Source organism: Crinia signifera, chromosome 1 (genome assembly GCF_055691185.1).
Source record: "Crinia signifera chromosome 1, ASM5569118v1, whole genome shotgun sequence".
Classification (NCBI taxonomy): domain Eukaryota; kingdom Metazoa; phylum Chordata; class Amphibia; order Anura; family Myobatrachidae; genus Crinia; species Crinia signifera.
In genome coordinates, this window is record NC_139217.1 from 362,383,797 (window position 1) to 362,403,412 (window position 19,616).

General features: G+C 41.2%; 1 protein-coding gene and 1 non-coding gene across 6 annotated transcripts in view; both read right to left on the bottom strand.

Annotated features, from left to right (window-relative positions):
* LOC146009657 (E1A-binding protein p400-like) overlaps positions 1 to 19,616 on the bottom strand; it is a 106,827-nt gene that overhangs the window by 87,009 nt on the left and 202 nt on the right. For all 5 annotated transcript variants that reach the window (XM_083150125.1, XM_083150119.1, XM_083150114.1 and 2 more), the window contains exons 2-15: positions 14,967 to 16,325; positions 11,834 to 11,921; positions 10,936 to 11,037; positions 10,014 to 10,342; positions 9,515 to 9,772; positions 9,056 to 9,241; positions 8,347 to 8,487; positions 6,301 to 6,379; positions 5,816 to 5,865; positions 5,423 to 5,468; positions 2,268 to 2,449; positions 1,471 to 1,648; positions 1,254 to 1,390; positions 851 to 1,020 (exon numbers count right to left, since the gene is read on the bottom strand). In XM_083150125.1, coding sequence (XP_083006251.1) covers positions 851 to 1,020; positions 1,254 to 1,390; positions 1,471 to 1,648; positions 2,268 to 2,449; positions 5,423 to 5,468; positions 5,816 to 5,865; positions 6,301 to 6,379; positions 8,347 to 8,487; positions 9,056 to 9,241; positions 9,515 to 9,772; positions 10,014 to 10,342; positions 10,936 to 11,037; positions 11,834 to 11,921; positions 14,967 to 16,286 — 3,266 coding nt within the window. In that variant the 5' untranslated portion in view covers positions 16,287 to 16,325. The remainder of the gene's footprint in view (positions 1 to 850; positions 1,021 to 1,253; positions 1,391 to 1,470; positions 1,649 to 2,267; positions 2,450 to 5,422; positions 5,469 to 5,815; positions 5,866 to 6,300; positions 6,380 to 8,346; positions 8,488 to 9,055; positions 9,242 to 9,514; positions 9,773 to 10,013; positions 10,343 to 10,935; positions 11,038 to 11,833; positions 11,922 to 14,966; positions 16,326 to 19,616) is intronic.
* Positions 13,011 to 13,096, bottom strand: LOC146045659 (small nucleolar RNA SNORA49). The gene has a single exon (XR_014465544.1). It is a non-coding gene; the product is annotated as a small nucleolar RNA SNORA49 (small nucleolar RNA).

Below are 19,616 nucleotides of genomic sequence, written 5' to 3' on the forward strand. Positions count from 1 at the left end.
TACAGTTGTGATTACGCAGTATGGGGCAGATGTGTTAAGCCTGGAGAAGAGATAAACTGAAGATAAAGTGGAGATAAAGTGATAGGAGATAAAGCACCAAAAAAGCACCAAAAAGGATTGCCATCCCAGCTATTTTTAGGACTGAAAAACATCTGTGATTGGAATCCAAAATAGTATAATAGATTGTTTTCTGACCAAAGTCATGTACTTTGTGATGTAAAAAAATGGTTTAAAAAAAACAGTTCAGATAACTTTACTCTAACTCAGGCATGTACACATACATGTAGGTTTACACTAACATGCTTAAACTGAAAGTGGCCACAAGTTTTAGTAGGAAACTAACATCAAATTAAAAAAAAAGATAAACATACTTTATATGCAACAACGCCAACTAAATCTAGGAAACCCAAGCATATAGCCACCTATTTTTAGTATGTTAACTCTTATGAGTAGGGTCCTCCTGCTTACGTACTCACCCTACCTCTTTACCTCACCTGTCCTGTTCTTCCCTTCCTCTACTTCATCTTCAGTCTCCTCGACAATTTTGACACCTACTTCTGAACTGATGCTGATTTTATTTCTACCAGCTATACCCCTATTTATACTGTATTTTTCAACACACCCTGTACGTTACCTTGTCATTTGTTTTTTGTTTGCTATGTACGGCGCTGCGGACACTTTGTGGCGCCTTATAAATAAACGTACTACTACTACATGCTTATATTACAATATCTATGTTGTATAATCTCAATTCATCATTGTTTCATCCCATCACCCATCTTTCACTTCCTGTCAAATAAAACCTATACCTTTGAAATGCTAATGCACAGTGAATAGAAGACATTCAAACCTTGGGAGTTTGAGGATCGCTTCCCAGTGCTTCTCAGTAATATTGCGGAGCTGATGCACTTCATCCAGGACCAGGTATTTCCATCTCATTTTCATGAAGGCCTGCAGTCCCTTGAATAGCTGCTTGTAGGAGGTGATGCAGACATGGAAGTTGTTGGGCTCATGCCATGTCTAGGTGAAGTATGGAATTAGAATTTAAAAGCAGAACTACATTTATGGAACACAAATAGTTACTAACACGCGGCTCTGACTTCTTTTGGGATGTTTGGAGGACAAGAGAACTATAAAACAAATAGTTTAAATGCTCTAAAAGATTAATATTCCAAAAAGTTAAAATTATCAAGTTAAAAGTATATGTTAACACGCACTAAAGCAGCTAGTCTCTCATGTGCAAGCCGGTTTACCTGACGCTTCTTTCTCAGCTCACGTTGGTTCCCAAAATACATAAGTAGTTTCAGTGCAGGACACCAGCGTTTGAGTTCCAGCTCCCACTTCAAGACATTACAGCTTCGTACAACGATCAAATGAGGACCCCATACTCCTGAAGATTATACAATTTCAAACCATTAAGGAAAGCTTGACAACACCTTTTTAATAAGACTAATATGACCTATTTCTTACCTTCACTGCTGGCCAGATGTGCAAGGAGGGCAATCACCTGGACATTTTTGCCCAATCCGGCTTCATCTGCTAGAATCCCATTAAGGTTCTTTTGGTACTGTTTAGCAAACCAGTCCAGTCCTATCAACTGATAATCCCGAAGTTTGCCATGAAGTAGAGGTGGTGCAGGAGTTTTCACCTGTACAATATAGAAAATGTATTCATAGGATGTACGCAGTACTAGCCATTTCTCACTTATGGTGCCATATACTAGGGCGATATTGCACACAATCATTCAATTTCGACCACAGCGGTGCGATAAATCGAATGATTGTATGCACATTTTGTGTCCCACACAGCACGATGCATGGGCCCGCCGGTCAAATCTCACGTCGATAGATATTATGTGCTGCACGTACTATATATCGAATTTGCGGTTCAGATGACAAATGTTCAGAATCAGATGACCATTTGAACAAAAGGTGTTGGGGGCTACGGTACGACCATAAATAACAAACAGTATTTCTATGCTATAGGGAGTAGTGGAAAATGAAGAAAAGCGAAGAAATTATAAATAAGGTAAGAGCACTGGGGCAAAGTGTCTATGCAGGGCAATGGAAAAACAATGGAGAAAGGTGCAAAGGGGAGAGGAGTTTACTCCTGCATTATACCAGTGGTCTGGCTAAGGATAAGCATAACCTACCACTACATGTTACTCGCTACTACTAAAGGAATTCCTTAAGAGAGTACAACTCAAAGAGTACAAAAAAAAAAAGGGATGACAAAGTTTACTTTTCAGATTAAATAGAAGTACTCACAGGTCCAGAGATGCGAGAGCTGCCCCGTGGTAGTAACAGTTCTGCTGCAGCCGCCACCTCTGCAATGTCTCGATTGTGCTTTGTTGCACCCATATGGACAGCGCTGCCTCCTTCCACATTCAACAAAGTGTCAATGAGGACTTTCTGCTTCTGAGCGCCATCTAACTCTGCATCACTCGATGCTAAAAAAATACAGCAACACATCGAAAAATTTGGATTTTTATTTCTGAATACCTTTGTACCACCTATGCTAAGGTCCTAAAATACAATAGAATTTATGTGCCCACACAGCTGGCACAGTAAACTAAGCTGCTTATAACCTGCACAGATTTAGAACAAATATATTGAGCATATACTGTACATTCCTCCTGTGCCAAGCACAATGAAGAACATTGCATATTTAGCATTCTTTTATATCATATGAGTTTTTAGTAACATTAAAACCTATTTCTTGCATTATCTTGGTTTGTCACAAGATAAACAAAATTTGATCTGATGGCAAAACAGGATTTCTGTTCTTACCTATGTGGCTAAATAAGAAGGTAATGGGGTGTACACACGGCAGTTATGCAGTGCTATGTGAGTCCCGATACGATCAGATGGTATCGGGACTCGCATAGCATGGCATGCTGCAGAGGGACAATTTAGACTATATAGTGCAGATCTGCGCTATATAGTCTTGCCTGCCTTCACTATATCGCTGCCGATTTGCGCATCGGCAGCGCATCAGGCTTGTTAGCACTAAAAAGCCGACAATTAATATGCGATATGGCTTCCGATGTTCACTATATCGGGAACATCGGAAGCCATATCGCCCCCGTATGTACACACCATAAGGAAAGAAATTAATAAGAGGCATGCATTTTAATGGTTTAATTACGACAAGAATGAAAAGTCATTGCATGTATACAAGGAATTTAACAATACATGCAAAAAGGCAAATCAGACCTGCTAAAATGGAAAATGAGTAGCAAATTGCAATGTAAAGCAAGAACCACCCTAAAAAGTTTTTTTTTTTTGTTAAAAGTAAATCAATGGTAAAAGAATAATAAAAAAAAAAATATAGGACCCCTAAAAAGTAAAATAAGTGGATTAATTACTGATGATGAATACAAAAACAGAGAAATTAAGCACCTTCTTATAGCCAGTATTTACTAGAGAGGATCATATGTTGGGATTTTTACATAACAATAGTAATGATAACATCCCGTTACTTAATAAGGTCTGTAAGGGTCTATGCAAAGTCAAGGTCTATAAATCTCCAGGGCCAGATGGCTTATACCCTAGGGTTGTACTGGAGCTAAGCTTAAGGCCCCCATACACTAGCCGATTTTGGTCAGATTTCAGCCAGATCAGTCGGATCTGGCCGAAATCGGACCAAAATCGGCTAGTTTTGATGTCCCCTCAGATCCGATGCGCGGTCCCGTGCGCATCGGATCTGCGACGGGTGGTCGGACCTGCTGCACGTCCGACCACCCGACTTGGGACCTAGTGGGGCGGCGCGGCGGTAGAGGGAGCAGGGGGGGCTGGGGACGCTGCGGGGGACACAGGCGGCATAGAGCCGGGCAGGGGGAGCCGGCGGGAGCTGTCAGTACTGAATAAAAAAAAAAAGCCCATACAATGAATGGGCGGCCTGTGATTGGCTGAGCGCTCTCTCAGCCAGTCAGCAATTGGCTGAGAGAGCGCTCAGCCAATCACAGGCTGCCCATTCATTGTATAGGCTTTTTTTTCTAGCACTGACAGCTCCCGGCTCTATGCCGCCTGTGTCCCCCACAGCGTCCGCAGTGTCCCCTGCTCCCACCAGCAGCCCTGCTCTGTAGCCCCCCCCCCCTGCTCCCCGGGTTTTTTACATGTGATAAATCGAGATGATTTATCACATGTAAAAAATGGCACATCAAGTGCCAATCTAATCAAGCTCCCCCGGGGAGCAGCCGGGGAAGCTCAGGGGGAAGTCGCAAGTCGCCCTAGTGTATGGGGGCCTTTAGAAATAGCTAGGCCATTCTACTTAATTTTCACAGATTCAATTATATCAGGCTGGGTACAAAGAGACTGGCAAATAGCACATGTAGTGCAAATATATAAAAAAGGAAGTAAAATATATCCAGGAAATTATAGATCCCCAACTCTGACATCAACAGTAAGGAAAATACTGGATGGTATTTTAAGAGTGCGATATTATCATCAGTGGGAACCAGCATGGATTTTTGAGGGATAGGTCATGCCAAACTGATTTAATTAAGTTCTATGAGGAGGTGAGAGAGAACTTAGTCCAGGGCAATGCAGTAAATGTTGTCTACTCTGGGAGTTGGGACTAGGTAGCAACACTTGTACTTGGGTGAAAATAAGGAACAGAGTTGTGGTAAATGGAACATTTTAAAATGTTTCAAAACTTTTTAAGTTTTAAGCGGTATTCCTCAAGGGTCTGAGCTGGGGCCACTTCCTTTTCAACTGTGGATACACAAGATGGGGGAGAAGCTCCAGAACTGAAGGTACGAGTGTCACAAGCCTCACCCTCGTGATACTCGCACCTTCAGTCCCGGATCTTCTCCCCCATCTGCAGTATCCACAGTTGACGGTGTCCAGACACGGCGGTGCAAGCCAGAGCTGAGTGGCCTTTGGCATCCTGACAACCAAGGACCTGGCAGTGGAGCAGTTTACCCCGGTATTTTATGTAAAATCATGTGGTAACCAGCCCACACTGTGGAATATTTTGGTACAAGCAAATGCTTTTACTGTTCATTGGAGTGAATTTATATTTCCCAGAAATTAAAAGTTTATTTATCTGCACCATGAAGCGCCCCTTTCTCTCTTGTTTTTTATATAGATAGATAGCTTTTTCTCTCATCTCTCTCATCCATATTTTGATATTATATATTCCTGTGCCCCATAGTGGACCAAAAAGAATGACCTTTAACACAGAAATAGATACAAATATGTAATCATCATTAGCTTATTTGACACATATAAGTACTATTAATACCAAATAACACCAATGATTCTCCAACTCACTGCTTGCTAGAAGTAATAGACTTTGCATTCAAATTCACAAAATATCTATTAGCCATTAGTTATACGATGCAAACATCAGGATTCTTTAAATAAATATATTCCACTATAATTTCCACTAAAGATACCAACAAGAAACACATACAGACCTTTATTCTTGGTAGCCTTTAACACAGGCCCTGAGATGGTTGGATCCTAAAAAAAAAAAAAAAAAATTGAAAAAACAAACTTGTTCAGTTTGTCTGCTTTGCCAAAATAGATGCTCGTTGAGTGGTTTGGTTTCACCCATGCATCCATACCAAGCCACTCTGACTGAACACACCAAGGCCAATCACACTTCACCAGCTGTCAAAAACAGTTCATGAGCAGACTTGTCCTAATTCTATGCAATGTTCTTATTCATCAGGGTTCACAGGACATGCAAACCCCATAACAATAAAATCTATGTCTATTTTCCTCCTGCCACAAAACATTCATATATGAGTCACTGCATGATGATGTTAGCATAGAAAGCCCCTGGTTAATGAGTACTCGCGACTCACCAAACGGTGCTCCATTTTCACATGTGGAGGTGCTTTATTCCCTTCTTGCCCTAAAAGAATAATAATTAAAAAAAAAATCAGTCAGATAATTAATTGGGGAAATCTAAGATAATTCAAACAAAGTAGTAAAATCACTGAGGATTCTGTTAACAAGGAAGCACATGCTGGGCATTTTTATTTTCTGTAACACTGCATTGCATTCAGTCAAATAAATATTGCAAATTTAGTTTGAGACACTTAACATATTATTCTCCTATTATGCATGCTGCAATTACTGATATGGGTAATCTAAAATGTAAACACACACACACACACACACACACACACACACACACACACAGTAGTACCAGTGTGTATATGTTGTCTATGAGAGAAGTTGATTGTTACTAGTCCCATATTTTCCAAATGTACAGATACAGACATCTAGTACCAGCAAGTTTAGGATGCATTTTACCCATTCTTTATACAATCGATATATAACGTACCTTTTTGGGCCTCATCTCGTACGAGGAAGACTTTCCTCCTCTTCTCTTGCAACTGCACCTGAAATTTTATCTCCACTACCTAGTAATAAAACAAAGAATGAAACTGGATGAGCTTGAAGCTCTTTGCACTACACAGCTAAATACCCAATCTTTTTTTTCTTTTTTTGCAAAATATTTTTTGCAAAATTATACATCCATGTAGTGGGTATGAACAGAGCAAACAACAACATGTGGAAATGTATCATCATAACCAACGTAATAAGGTATATAGTGGAAATGAAAAGTCAAGGTTCCAATACACGGTGTGATGATCGCACCAGTTATGGGCTGGATTGCATCGCATGCGATTTGCGTGCGATGCGATGGCAGTACAAAAAGTATGTGTAGTACATACTTTTTGTACTGTGCGATGAGATGCCCGTGGGAGCGCGCATCGCACCGTGTATGGGCACCTTAAGAAATATAAAATACTTCTTATACAAGGCTCAAAGTATTAATAATATTACTTTTACAGTCCTTTGATTGAAGATGTATACTCCAAGTAACATCAGAGGGCACCGGCCACCCATCACCCCGGCGCTCACATCCACCCCGCCGCCACTCAGACAAATTAGGGGACACTCAGGAGTGCTTGAGTTCATGTATTTGGGCGCCTGAACATACGAATGCCCGGCAGCTGAAGCCAGAAGGCACAGCACCAGGGGAGCAGGGGCTGCTGTAGATTCAGTGGCGAGTATTTCTGGGGCAGGACAAACCTGCCCTGCCACATTTTTTTGTTTGTTTTAAAGGTTGTTTTGTCACTATTCTCCATAATCGTGTGTCGAGCGCAGTGAGCCACCATACCCATTGCATGGTGGGCACAGCGAGCCAAGCGAGGGGACATGGTACATGTCAACATGGACAACAAAAACCGTGCAAAACCCGTGCCGACCTTTTGTCAATGTCAAACATTAGTGGTCGACCTAGTGACTGTTGATCTAGACATTGTCTATCATCTACACTGTAACTGAGAAAGAGGCCACGGCTCATCCACCAGAAGCCTTCAAAGATCTCAATATCAGGTCCTGCAAGGCCAATCCAGAACCACTAGGACAGGCATGTCCAAACTATGGCCCTCCAACTGCTGTGAAACTACAAGTCCCATCATGTCTTGCCACAGTTTTGCAATTAGAGAAGGCTAAAACTCTGAAAAGGCATGTCTGCACTAGGAGAACTTTTATCTTGGTACTTTTTTCGACCAACAATCATAAGTTCCAGCCAACTTCTCGCTATTCCAAATATTTAGCACCTACCAGAGGGCTTGCACTAAATAACCTAAACCATGAGATCTATAGAAGTGATTGGATGAAAGTAAGCACACTTTGGGCCCGATTCAGACCTACTCGTTGGGCTGCATGTGTTCGGAGTCCATTGAGAACGTTATCACAACCACCCGAATACATCCCCCCGGCCTTACCCTCCCCTGTGCAGGGATACGAACGGATGTGTATGGGTACACATCCGTTCACAAGCACCCGCACAGAGGAGAAAGCATCTGATTGTTAGCGACCATTGAATGATTTCTCCTCCTGTCCCTGCCCTCCCAGTCCCTGGCCACTGCAAGAATTGCCGGCATCGTGCATTTGTCCATAGCAGGCAGAGTGGCGCCTGCGTTGTGCCAGGCACTCCCAGCATTTCTTTGGGCTGAAATTTGAAGGCGGCGCTCACACCCGGGCCCTGCACATTACAGAAAATGCACATGCGCAGTCGGCCCACCATCAGACAGGGGCCGAATTCAGACCTGTGGGAGCAGGACTGAATCGGGCCAATTGTGAGAGAACATTAGCCACTAATCGTCAGATAATAGTAATGTATTCCCATAGGACTTAAAGAGTCACAATCACAAGTACACCATAATAAACATCTACGCTACAGTTCAATCTACAAATGTAAAAAATAAATATCACTTTATTTGAATGTTAGACATTTTTCTATTATCATGCTATAAATATAATTCACACACACTGGATTAACAATAAATTAAACTGGATCAGCCACCAGCATTACCTGCTGAATATTGGCCCAAAAATGCTGAATCTCCCGAGCTGCTATCCATGCGATGCGCCGCAGTCTGTCTTCATCTTCCTTCTTGGCCCTGGCATGTCTCTGTTCTTTCTCTACTAAGTGCCTGGCTGCTGTCCGGGCCATCTAAACACACAGAAATGATGCACTGTATCATAAAACGCATGACACCATGTTAGCGCTACAGTGACCACAGCTGCTCTCCTCACAGTACAAGCCATCACTACCAAGACGGTACATTTTGCAGGTTAATACAGAGTAGGAGGTCAACACCACATATTTATACCATCATTAATTCCAGAGATCTTCTCACACACTTGACATCAATACCTAAAAAATATCACTGAAAAAGAAACAATTATTTTGGTACTTGGTTTCTTTATGATCAAACTTGTGGCCACAATCAGCTGCATATACAGTTGCTGAGATAAAAAGGACGCAACATTAAGCATACAGAAAAGATTATTTATAAAGAAATCTGATCAGAACCTAGTGTGCAACTGATCAGACAGAGGGTTCCAAGGCACTTTGCTGGAAAAGATACTATTAATGAGGATCATCCAATCTTCATAAAAGGTTTGTGTTGTGCTCCAAGTGTAGCCAGACATACTGTAGATCTGCAGCCAATCATATTGTACATCACCCAGCTAAGAACAAAAAATTGTTGACAAGCCTGTGTGCTCCCATAAATTACCTTCTTAGCACTGGCAATTTTCCACATCCTTTCTTGGGCAAAGTCAGCAGCCATCCACTGCATTTCTTCTAACAGGTAATTCCAATGAGACTTTGGTCTGGAAGGCTCCATCAGTCTTGGTAATCTCTTCAATGACCAGAGGCCTTCTTTTCGAAGCTCTGTGATTCGTTGATGGATTCGATTTTCCTACAAGACAAAGATTAAGTGACATTGAATTTACAATAAGATGACCATTTCATGGTTGCAGAGATACACCAGGCCAGACTTCTATCTCATAATTACAAAAGGTATTTGCACTGTGCTCTATGCGATAACAACCAGGCACTTAATGATTTAAAATTAATGAGAAGGATTTTTTTTTTTTTTAAGAACAAGAAAGAGACTTAATTTGAATTGTACAACTCTATGTTTTTTTTTCTATTTGCAATAGGCCTTGTTACTAAATAAAGCACCATTTACCTGTTCTTGTGGTTTAGACACTGGATCCTGGGAAAGGTCCTCTTTAACCGGTGCTAGAGAATCCGGAGTGACAGAATGTACAGGTGACTTTGATGTAGAAGGAGATAGTACTTTGCTCCCCCCAGGAGATAACATTCGCTTGGGTGAGACATTTGCAGTAGGGAGGACAGAGTCTGGAATGCCGGATGGTGTGGTGGGTGAAGAGGGACCTCGAGTGCTGGATTTTCCAGCATCAAAGCCTAACTTAGATGACAAAGCCTGTCAGAGAAATGAAAATATATACTCACTGGCAAGCATTTTGAAAGTGCATTTAAAGAATCTACTTGAATAATTTATATATTTTACTTAATATGACATGATTTATTTTAAAACAAAGTGAAAAGAACTGTATAATCTTTAAACAAGAGAGGAAATAAAGGTCTTGGTAACCATGGGAAAAATTCTAAAACAGCTTGAAAAGACCTAGTAAACATTATCTTAGATCACGCTATACACATACCAGTTGTGAGGTAGTTTTCAAAGAAGATTGGCCGAATAGCTTGTCTTGGGGCTGTGGGGAAAGTTGGCTTTGGGCAGATTGTACGTTAGGAATGCTGAATGCCTGCGGATTCCCTTTCAGAGGTTGAGAGTCAGCAAGTAGCTGTTGCTGAGGAAGATGCATTGTAGTGAGCACAGAAGAGACTGGCATTCTAGGAGCCTGATTTCTGCTCGGCGATTGCAAGCTGGCAGTATTTGGCACCAAAGAAACTTTGGTTGAGTCACTTTGCCTGTTACTAAGAGAAGCAGAGTGTTGCAAAGGTGGCATCCCCACTGCAGTACAAACGGAACCTGTGTGGATCACCATGCAAAGAAAAAAATAAAATACACAATAAGCATAATCTCGCTCAAACCATTTACATATATATTGCTAATATCCAGAAAATAAAGGAAACAGCTATAGAACTTTCCCATATTGCCTTAAAAACTGCAGAACAGTATATGTAGGCAACTTTACTAAGCAACTGGGCTGGACATAACTGATCAATATGCAGATTAAAGATAGAAATGGGCTGGTGTTGAGAACAACCTATATAATTAAGCTGCTCATTTGCACTGTAAAATGTCATTTTCAGGATTAGCAGCTATTCCAGGATGTAAATAATAAAGAACATTTATTGTACAATCTCTCAGTTCGAGGTGTCAACAATGATATAAAAGAAAATAAAAGCTACACCCATTTCAAAAGAATAACACAATAGTTAGGCATTTTTTCCCTTTTTTTTAATGAAAAACCATTTTTAGCAATGAACTAATATTCATGATAGTTCTCTAGCATTTTGAGTAACTGGTTGCAGTATTGATATAACCATAAAAATAGTTCCATGATGTGCAGGTGACATAATTACCTTAACTTTTCACACCAATATCATGGAATACCTTACCTATTTTACCAGGTGTTGGTTGCTGAACTAAACCACGCATTAAATTTGGTGACAGGGATCCAGGCTCAGAAAGGGTGTAATCCATAATCTTTTGTGTTGAATCTAAATCATAATAAAAAAAAAAAAAGAAAAAGAGACGACAAATAAAGAGACACGAAGGTGACTACCGGTTTACCTAAAGCACTTTGCCTTTATAATTTAGAATAGCTCGATTACTACTGTTCTGTGAAATAGATTTACAGGAACAGGATATTTAATGGGATAAATGCTTTTCAAAATAACCATTGACCATGTCTAAATAGTACTTTGCATATGGATTATAAAGCTGCCCATTGCATAACAATCAATCTCAATCGCACGGTGATATATGAATGAGATGGATTCTTGCCAATCAGCCCTGGATTAACCTATATATTAAAAGTGTGAACATAAGTTGGCATTTCTGAGTATTCTTTTGCTAGGATAAATGTAAATTTCCTCCGAAATTGTTGGGAGAAGGCACTTTGTGACCAGTATCTTTACCAATTTCCCCATACAATGCAAAAATCAATGGAAAACAGCCAGCCAGGATAGATGGCAATTTGTATAGCTGGGGGGGGAAAAGCCACACAACCTGATGGTACAGTTTGTTCTCTAGCTCCACATATGCTGCATCTAGCAAAAACAGCCTGAAATCTAAATATAAACTGTGCAACATACGGTTTTGCAACAAAACCGATAAGAAACTGGTAATTCCAGATGTACTAGTCAGTGGGGCAAAATACAATTTTTTGTTGTGTACATCATTAAATCTTTTATAAAAAAAAAAACTATAAAACAATTTAAAGTGGTTTATTTTTTATTAATGTACTGTACTGTAAGTCTTCAGATAGATTATTGCTAAATTATTATATAGTACCAATTGAAGTCTCTTTTTGTAAGCAGGAAGCCTGTGTCTCCATGGCAACTGGGGTTTCTGATGTTGGGCTGGCTGGAGAATCCAGAAACTAGAAAAAGGAAAAAAGACAGATGCTTGAGTGTTGGAAGACAAGCCGGTATAAATACACACGTGCTGCATAACTTACATGATAGAGAAAACCTAAGTCCAAACCCATGTAGAATAGGACTGGTCAGTAAGTGACCATTTAGTTTCATAATAACAGATCAAATGAATATAGAAAAGATAAACCCCAGGACAGGAAAATAATCCAACACTGGTGTTCAATTCTAGGAGACAATCGTCTATTATGTAGCAGGGGAACATGCAAACACTAAAAAAGAAAAAAAAAATGACTAAATATTGTAGTTACACCAGAAGTGTGGCCACTAGATACAGGAATTTGCACGGCTCTGACACACGCTAGTGTTTGCCAATCGAGATCACTTGGGAAGCTGCAGGAAATGGAGATGCATGGTGCATTGTTCATCTAACACACACAAGGGCCTATATCCCCGTTTTCTTTGGGAACAACCACGTGCCATTGCACTGCATGATTACTTGTGTGATTGTGTGAGAATAATCATGCCAAAAGAATATACATTTTTATTTCCCATTGTACCAATCAAATACTAAATGATGTCCAATCCGCTATTAATTGTCTGGCTCATTGATAGATAGTTCCACAGGCCCAGCTCTTTCAGAGTAGGTTTCCCTGGTAAATGTCACTGTGGAACATGAGCAGTATATGTATCCTGACAGACCGTATCTGGACTAGAAGGCTGGAATCATCATATGCACTCTTGCAACGCTCTATGTGCACACATTGGGGCAGATATATTAAGCTTTAACAAGAAATAAATGCAAGGGTGATAAGGAGAGATAAACGCAAAGAAATTGATTCAGTTTGGCCTAAATGGTGTGTGGATTGCCTTTAATGACTTGTAGCTTAAGGTTTGCAAAACATATCACATCAGATGCATTTTCAAGTTTCAGCCTCTAAACCACAGTTTGGTTCTGAAATTTTACACAGCTCAATAAATCTCACCCCAAGACGTAAAAACAATTTCAATAAGTACAATATGGTTAGTGACAAAAAAATATTACAAATGTCAATGTGTATTCTCAACAGCCATATATGTGAAAAAACAAGCTCACAACGGTAGCCGAAGAGCATTTACTTTATCCTCAATTAATGCCAGGAATAGTACAGAGAACAATATCCCTGGAGTAAGGATGAGGAATAGCAGCAATCAAACACTGGGCCTGATTTTCGCGTGAGTGATCTGAATTTCCGTGCTACGCCATTAACAGCTTTTGCCGACAATGGGGCAGATGTATTGAGCCTTAACAAGAGATAAATTCAAGGGTGATAGAGAGATAAACGTCTAGCCAATCACCTGCTAACTGCAATGTTACAGGCTGTGTTTGAAAAAAGTCAGTAAGGAGCTGATTGGCTGGACGTTTATCTCTCTTTATCACCCTTGCATTTATCTCTTGTTAAGGCTTAATACATCTGCCCCATTGGGTGGTAAACAATGCCACCGGGGATGGTGGAAACGGAGCGTGCAGGGAGGGTCAGTTGAATACTGACCCACAAGCTGTGATGGCGAGCTATCCGCACTGCTCGCCATAGGACATTGAATACAACCCATTGTGTAAATAGTACATGTTTATTTTCCTTGTTTTTCTGTTGGTCATGATATTTCATGTATTGTAATGCACTTTTGTTCTTTTATAAGCTTATTCTGTTCTATTTTATGTTTGTTTACATAATGATATGTTTATGATCTATCAGCAGTTTGATTTCCTTACAAACGATTGCTTTAAAGATCCATCAGTCCACCAGAATATCTTAGTACCTGCTTGTGGTCAAATGTATAGTATTCTATTTTGCTGTTCACCATTATTTGTATAGGTTGTCAGCTGACCTGCATATGCTGGTTATCAATAATTTAAGAAAAAAAAATATCTGGGTGCCAATAATGTTACATTGCAATCACTTACTGCCAATGACAGATTTTTTTAAAATATGAGGTCCATTTTCAGCATCCATTGCAACCAACAATGTGAGATGCTTAAAGACTATTCTGTGGCTGACTCACATAAGACAAAAATCTATGCATCAGCCACAGAACCTCTTTAACTCATAAATGGATCCACCTACAATACAAGGCTACTTTTTACTATTTAAAAAAAGTATTGTAACACAATGATCCTATTAGATTCACATCAGCACTACAGTATAATGAATGGATCAGGGGTCATCAAACTACTTTGCTTCGGGACCCCATCAGACAATAATAATAAATACAGGGCCCCTGCAAGTTACTTGGTCGCCACACATGTGTATAAATCACTGCATGGCCATTCTGGGAAGACGCCAGCATCTTATAAGGAATTCTGATCAAACAGCACAAGTGCAGTAACAGTGTCCTGCCTTAAAATTCACTCACAAGAGATTCTATGAAGTGGTCAGCTGCATTCAGTTCTGCCTGCTACATATCCTACTGACTCATTCTTCCTACTGCTGGTGGACAGAGGAAAAGTGTGGGGCAAGTGCAAAGTATACAGCAACCATTGCCATTTGTCCTTGCCACCTATGTTAGTTTGCCTTACAGAAATGGCAGGGAAAGGACCCTGTTCAGGTGATTAAAAGATGAGGACTTTGCTACCAGTCTTGGATAGACTGGTATATACACAGTACCATGATCAGTCTATTAACGAGTAGGAGCTGACCATTGTGTGATTTAATGCAGGGATACAGGCAGCCACCGCTTCTACTGTTTAAGGGGGTTAATAAAGGGGAGGGTGGCAAGTAATCAGGAGTGGTGAAGAAGAATAGCAATGGTGGGTGATATAAAGTCAAAGAGGGGTAATGCATGGATATAATTGACAGTGTCTACAAATAATACTGTGCTATGGGTGGCTGATGCTAGGTGCTGTTTCTGAGTTCCATGGCACCTTGCAACACTGCTGGTACCATGTGAGAATCAGAGAGCGCATAGGGCTCCTTTTGTTTACTTCTGTGTGAGAAGTTCCTAGTACACAAGATTCAAACAGATATTTTTTCCTCTCTCCCAGACATCTGCATATAGAACATAATGCATCTCACCTGACTGGAGATGACTACAGTACTCTTTTCTGATTCTTCTTCTTCCACTTCTAGATCCAAATCATTTTGTCTTAGATAGGACTGTAATAAAATTGTAGGTTTTTTCTTGAATGCCAAGAAATCCATCATGTTCCCTTGACAGTGTTGTAAAAAGAATAACTCCATCAGATATTCCTTAAAGTTTTCCTTCAGGACCTTTATATTTTTGTTGTGATGTTCTAAGCACTGTTTTCTGAGCCGTGCATCTTCAACAGTGGCAGGTGGGAGCTCTTCAAGCTTTCTAGATTGTTTTTTTAACGTACTGCTTACGGTCGGAGTAAGTGGAAGGCTAGAGAGTCCCTGAGGAGCAGTGGCTCGTGATGGACTTGTTGGAGTCTGTTGTGATGTTATCCCAAAAGCAGAAGCTCCAGTTACACCAGCTATCATTCCTCCAGATGTCCTATCAAAGCTAAAGGTCCTGCCCAATTGCTGGCCATGAAGAACCTGCTGTTGCTGAATGAACTGTCCCTGTATAATACTGCTAATCTGTGTTGGTATATTTGTGGTTATGTGGCTTGGAGTGGCCATAGTCTGTATACCAGCTCCTGTTGCCACAGTATTCTGTGACCCAAACTGATGCACGGAGCCAACAGCCTGGGAATTGGAGTGCAACAGCGTGCGTGTTTGTACTGATGTGGATGTTCCAGATGGAAGATGCATTTGTGTGCCCGGTGTTATCTGAGCAATGCCAGATCCTTCCTGAAAAACAAAATGCCCAGTGCTAGAAGAACCCAGACTGAGCTGTCTTACCAACAAACCAGCATCTACAAAGCCATGAGTTGGACTCTGGCTACACATTCCCAAGCTAGTTCCAGCAGTTCCTGCTCTGACTCCCTGTAATGTCTGTATTGGCACAGCACTGGGTTGTGTGGGACTCTGTGTCTGGACCTGCTGAGACATTGGGGAAGTAACCTGAATATAAGATGGAGAGCCATGATCAAACCTCCTTGGCTGAGAACTAAACTGGAAGCTGGGAGAGCCTGGACTTGTAATAGGCAGTGGAGTCAGAGTGATCTGTTGGTTCCCTGCTACCACTTGTCCTACATTCTGTAAAGTAATGTTCACATTCTGACCAGCAACAGGATTCCGACTCATTATGAGTTGCTGTATTTGATAACTGGGAGACTGAGGTCCAGCAGAACTGATCGCAGGTGCATATGTTGGGGCAGGAGACTGAGCGGTAGACTTTTGAGTCCTTTGTTGGTCGCCATCATTCCCTGAGCTGCTCTTAGGTGGCTGAGATGGAGTTTGAGTATCTTGAGGACTGTTACCATGGGGCATTATATCCCCACCCCCAAGCAAGGTCCTCACTACGTAATCCTAAAAAAAAAAAAAATGGAACAAAAGTGGACAGTTACTATCAGACAATGGTAGAAAAAACTCTGCAAGCGTGTATAACAAGAAACAATGTTTTGGGTTATTTTTGTTGTCAGGCTTCTTTCCACCTGCAAGTTTCAACAAAATGAATACTTTATGCTATCCCAATCATGCAGAACCTGCAACCGTCTGGTATGAATCCTAAAAAAAAAAAATCACTATCATGGTATTGTTTTTTTATCTTCCTATGCATTTTCTCTTGCACCCTAATGCTAGGCATATGGGTGGGAATTACTCATGGAGGCAGGACACAGACGACATGATGGACAGAAAGCCGGGTGGTCAGCTGCCTTGAACCTGACTTGGAAGAGATGGGGCCGAGAGTTGTCAGTCTCAACAATGTAATGATTATAATGCGAGTGGTGATGTTGCCAACAGCAACCAATCACATTCTATTAGAATCTGATTGATTGGTGACATAACCTCTCATTTTTATATGCTTTAGTAAATTAAACCCTAAGCATTTTACTGCCCAGTGCACTATTTGAACTCTGACAGGCCATTAACCCCTTCAGTGGCAGGTTAATATGAATAAATTATTATTTTAAAATTTTGCCTGGTACCAGAGGGTTTTGCATATGCCTATAGCCAGTGGGGATCCCCAGCATTAGCACTCATTCCCAGGCCACCTTCCTGCTCCTGGGAATCAGCACAATTCATTATTTGCTTAAGCCCAGCCACTGATCCATAAAAGTCTGGGGTGCGGGCTTAAGTGTAGAAAGCCTTATGCTGATTCCCAGGGCACCGTGATTACATCTTAGAGGGGTATATCCTAACTCTAAGTTAGTAGAAAAATAAAGATGCCCAGCATTATTAATCTACAAATGTCTGTATCCCGACACTGGATTTAGATGGCAATTACTGACTAATTAAGCGAATTGGAAACTTTCTATTGCTTAATAAATTGGTCATTGGGGGGGGGGAGGGAGGGGGGGGGGACACTGCTGGGTTTTCGGAACAAGTTCAACATCAACCTATGTTAACATAGACACCAAAGAAAACATGAGAAACTCATGTTGACCTTTTTCATGTCAACCTTGTGTTTACCTTTTCGACCTATTGAATGTTGACCTAATTTGTTTCAACCCTTTAAGCTATATCCGGCGCCAACACACAAATGGATGCATAACGGAATATCATTCTATCAAGTGAGGCCGTAGCCACTCAGTTTTATGTATACATTGTCCGTAACTTTGTAAATAAAATTGGATAAAAAAAAAAGATAAATTTTTACAATAATAGGAAACCCTATAGTGCCAATGTTTATGTAATGTAAGTAAAGCTTGCTACACACTGGGCAATATACTGTTAACTATATGCACGACACCAATATATTTAATGATACATCACAAACCAGTGTGTACACGCAGTTTAAGCTGACTGCATGTATGTATGTATGTATGTATGTATGTATGTAGGCGTCATTCAAAATATATAAATCAGAAGGCCTTTTCTGAGCAATATCTGTTAAAATTGTCCCCTTTGTAAAGCGCAACGGAATATGTTGCGCTATATAAGAAACTGTTAATAAATAAATAAAATATCCTCTAGTGCCTTGATGGCGAACCTTGACACTCCAGCTGTTGTTCAACTACACATACCAGCATGCGCTGCATCAGATTTAGGATGGCCAAATAGCAAAACTGAAGCAGAGCATTCTGGGATGTGTACATGCAACAGCTGGAGTGTCAAGGTTAGCCTTCAAGGCTATAGTGCAGGCATGTCCAACCTGCGGCCCTCCAGATGTTGTGAAACTACACATCCCAGCATGCATTGCAATAGTTTTAGCATTCCCTAATAGCAATACTATGGCAAGGCATGCTGGGATGTGTAGTTTCACAACATCTGGAGGGCCGCAGGTTGGACATGCCTGCTCTAGTGTGTACCCAGCTTTAAGGCTCTATGAATTCAACAGCTGGCAAAAGGTGCAAATTACTCACTATCCTAGGGAGCACCAACACTTTTATGCAAAGTTATCTTTTATTAAATCTAATTCCAAACCGGAGAATTCAGTGGAGCGGTCATGCTAGTTTGAGACAAGGGTTGCTAATTTACAGGAACTATGGGCCAAATGCATTAAGTCTTAAGTGATAACGTGGAGAGTGATAAATGGAAAGTACCAGCCAGTCAGCTCCCAACTGCCACATTACAGACTTTGAGACATAACAGTTTGATAAATGACGGACCAAATGGATTGTAATTTCTCTCACGTTATCACTCTCCACTTTATTAATTGTTAAGGCTTAATATATTTGGCCCTATGCAACTAATTTTTGGAAATCAAAAATAAATAGTCCACATTTGCAACAGTAACAAAACATGTACTAAATATTTGAGACTCTCTGCGCCATTTGAATATCTGCGCCAATGCCCTTGTACTGTATATGCTCTTTAACTAATTATGTGTGTTGATATGCACTGCATTTACTGACTGTCCTGCTGTATACTATATATTCTTCACCATAAAAATACATAATATCAAGTAGCAGAATGATAATAAGGGTAAGTTAAAAAGTTACACATGCCACAGCATGTCAGGCTGTACTATACACACAAATCCTATTTACTGTACTACTACAGTTATCACAACAAAGCACTAAATAAGAAGTCTAAATAATGTTGCTCTGTACAAGACATTCCCTTCTCCACTACATGTAACCTGTGTTTTACACCCCAGTTTTAGCTGTTTATGGGAAAGAAAAAGACACAGATGTATTTGGAGACACTATTGGGATGTTATGAATATTGGGTCTCTTCTAATGGAAGCAAACAAGATCTGTGAGAACAAATGCCGGGTACTGGGCTGTGGCCGGTGGGTACATGACCCAGCTGTGTGCCAGGGACGAAGGGCCGGATACTGGCAGCAGCCCGGGGGGAGAGGGCGCCTACATGCTGAGAGCTGCTGCTAACAGCTGAGCAAAGCACGGGTGTGGGCGCCCGGAGGCCGGCGCTGGGCCTATGTAGGCCTGGGTGGTGTGGTGCGGTGCAGGAAGCTCCCGGGGAACTTGGTGTGAGGCATACCCCGCACACCAGGCGCTGCAGCCCGGAGAGGACGGGGCACAGGCTGTACTACCGCACACGGGCGGGAGCAGGAGGAGGAGGAAGCGCCGCGCACACGCTGCTAGTTTGTCGTCTCCTAGAAGTTCCTCTTCTGTTTCGAGCCCGCAGCTCACATCTTCCCGAGAGCTGCCGGGAACCCTCACACCACGCCCCGGGTCCCTGCGCCGCTGTTTG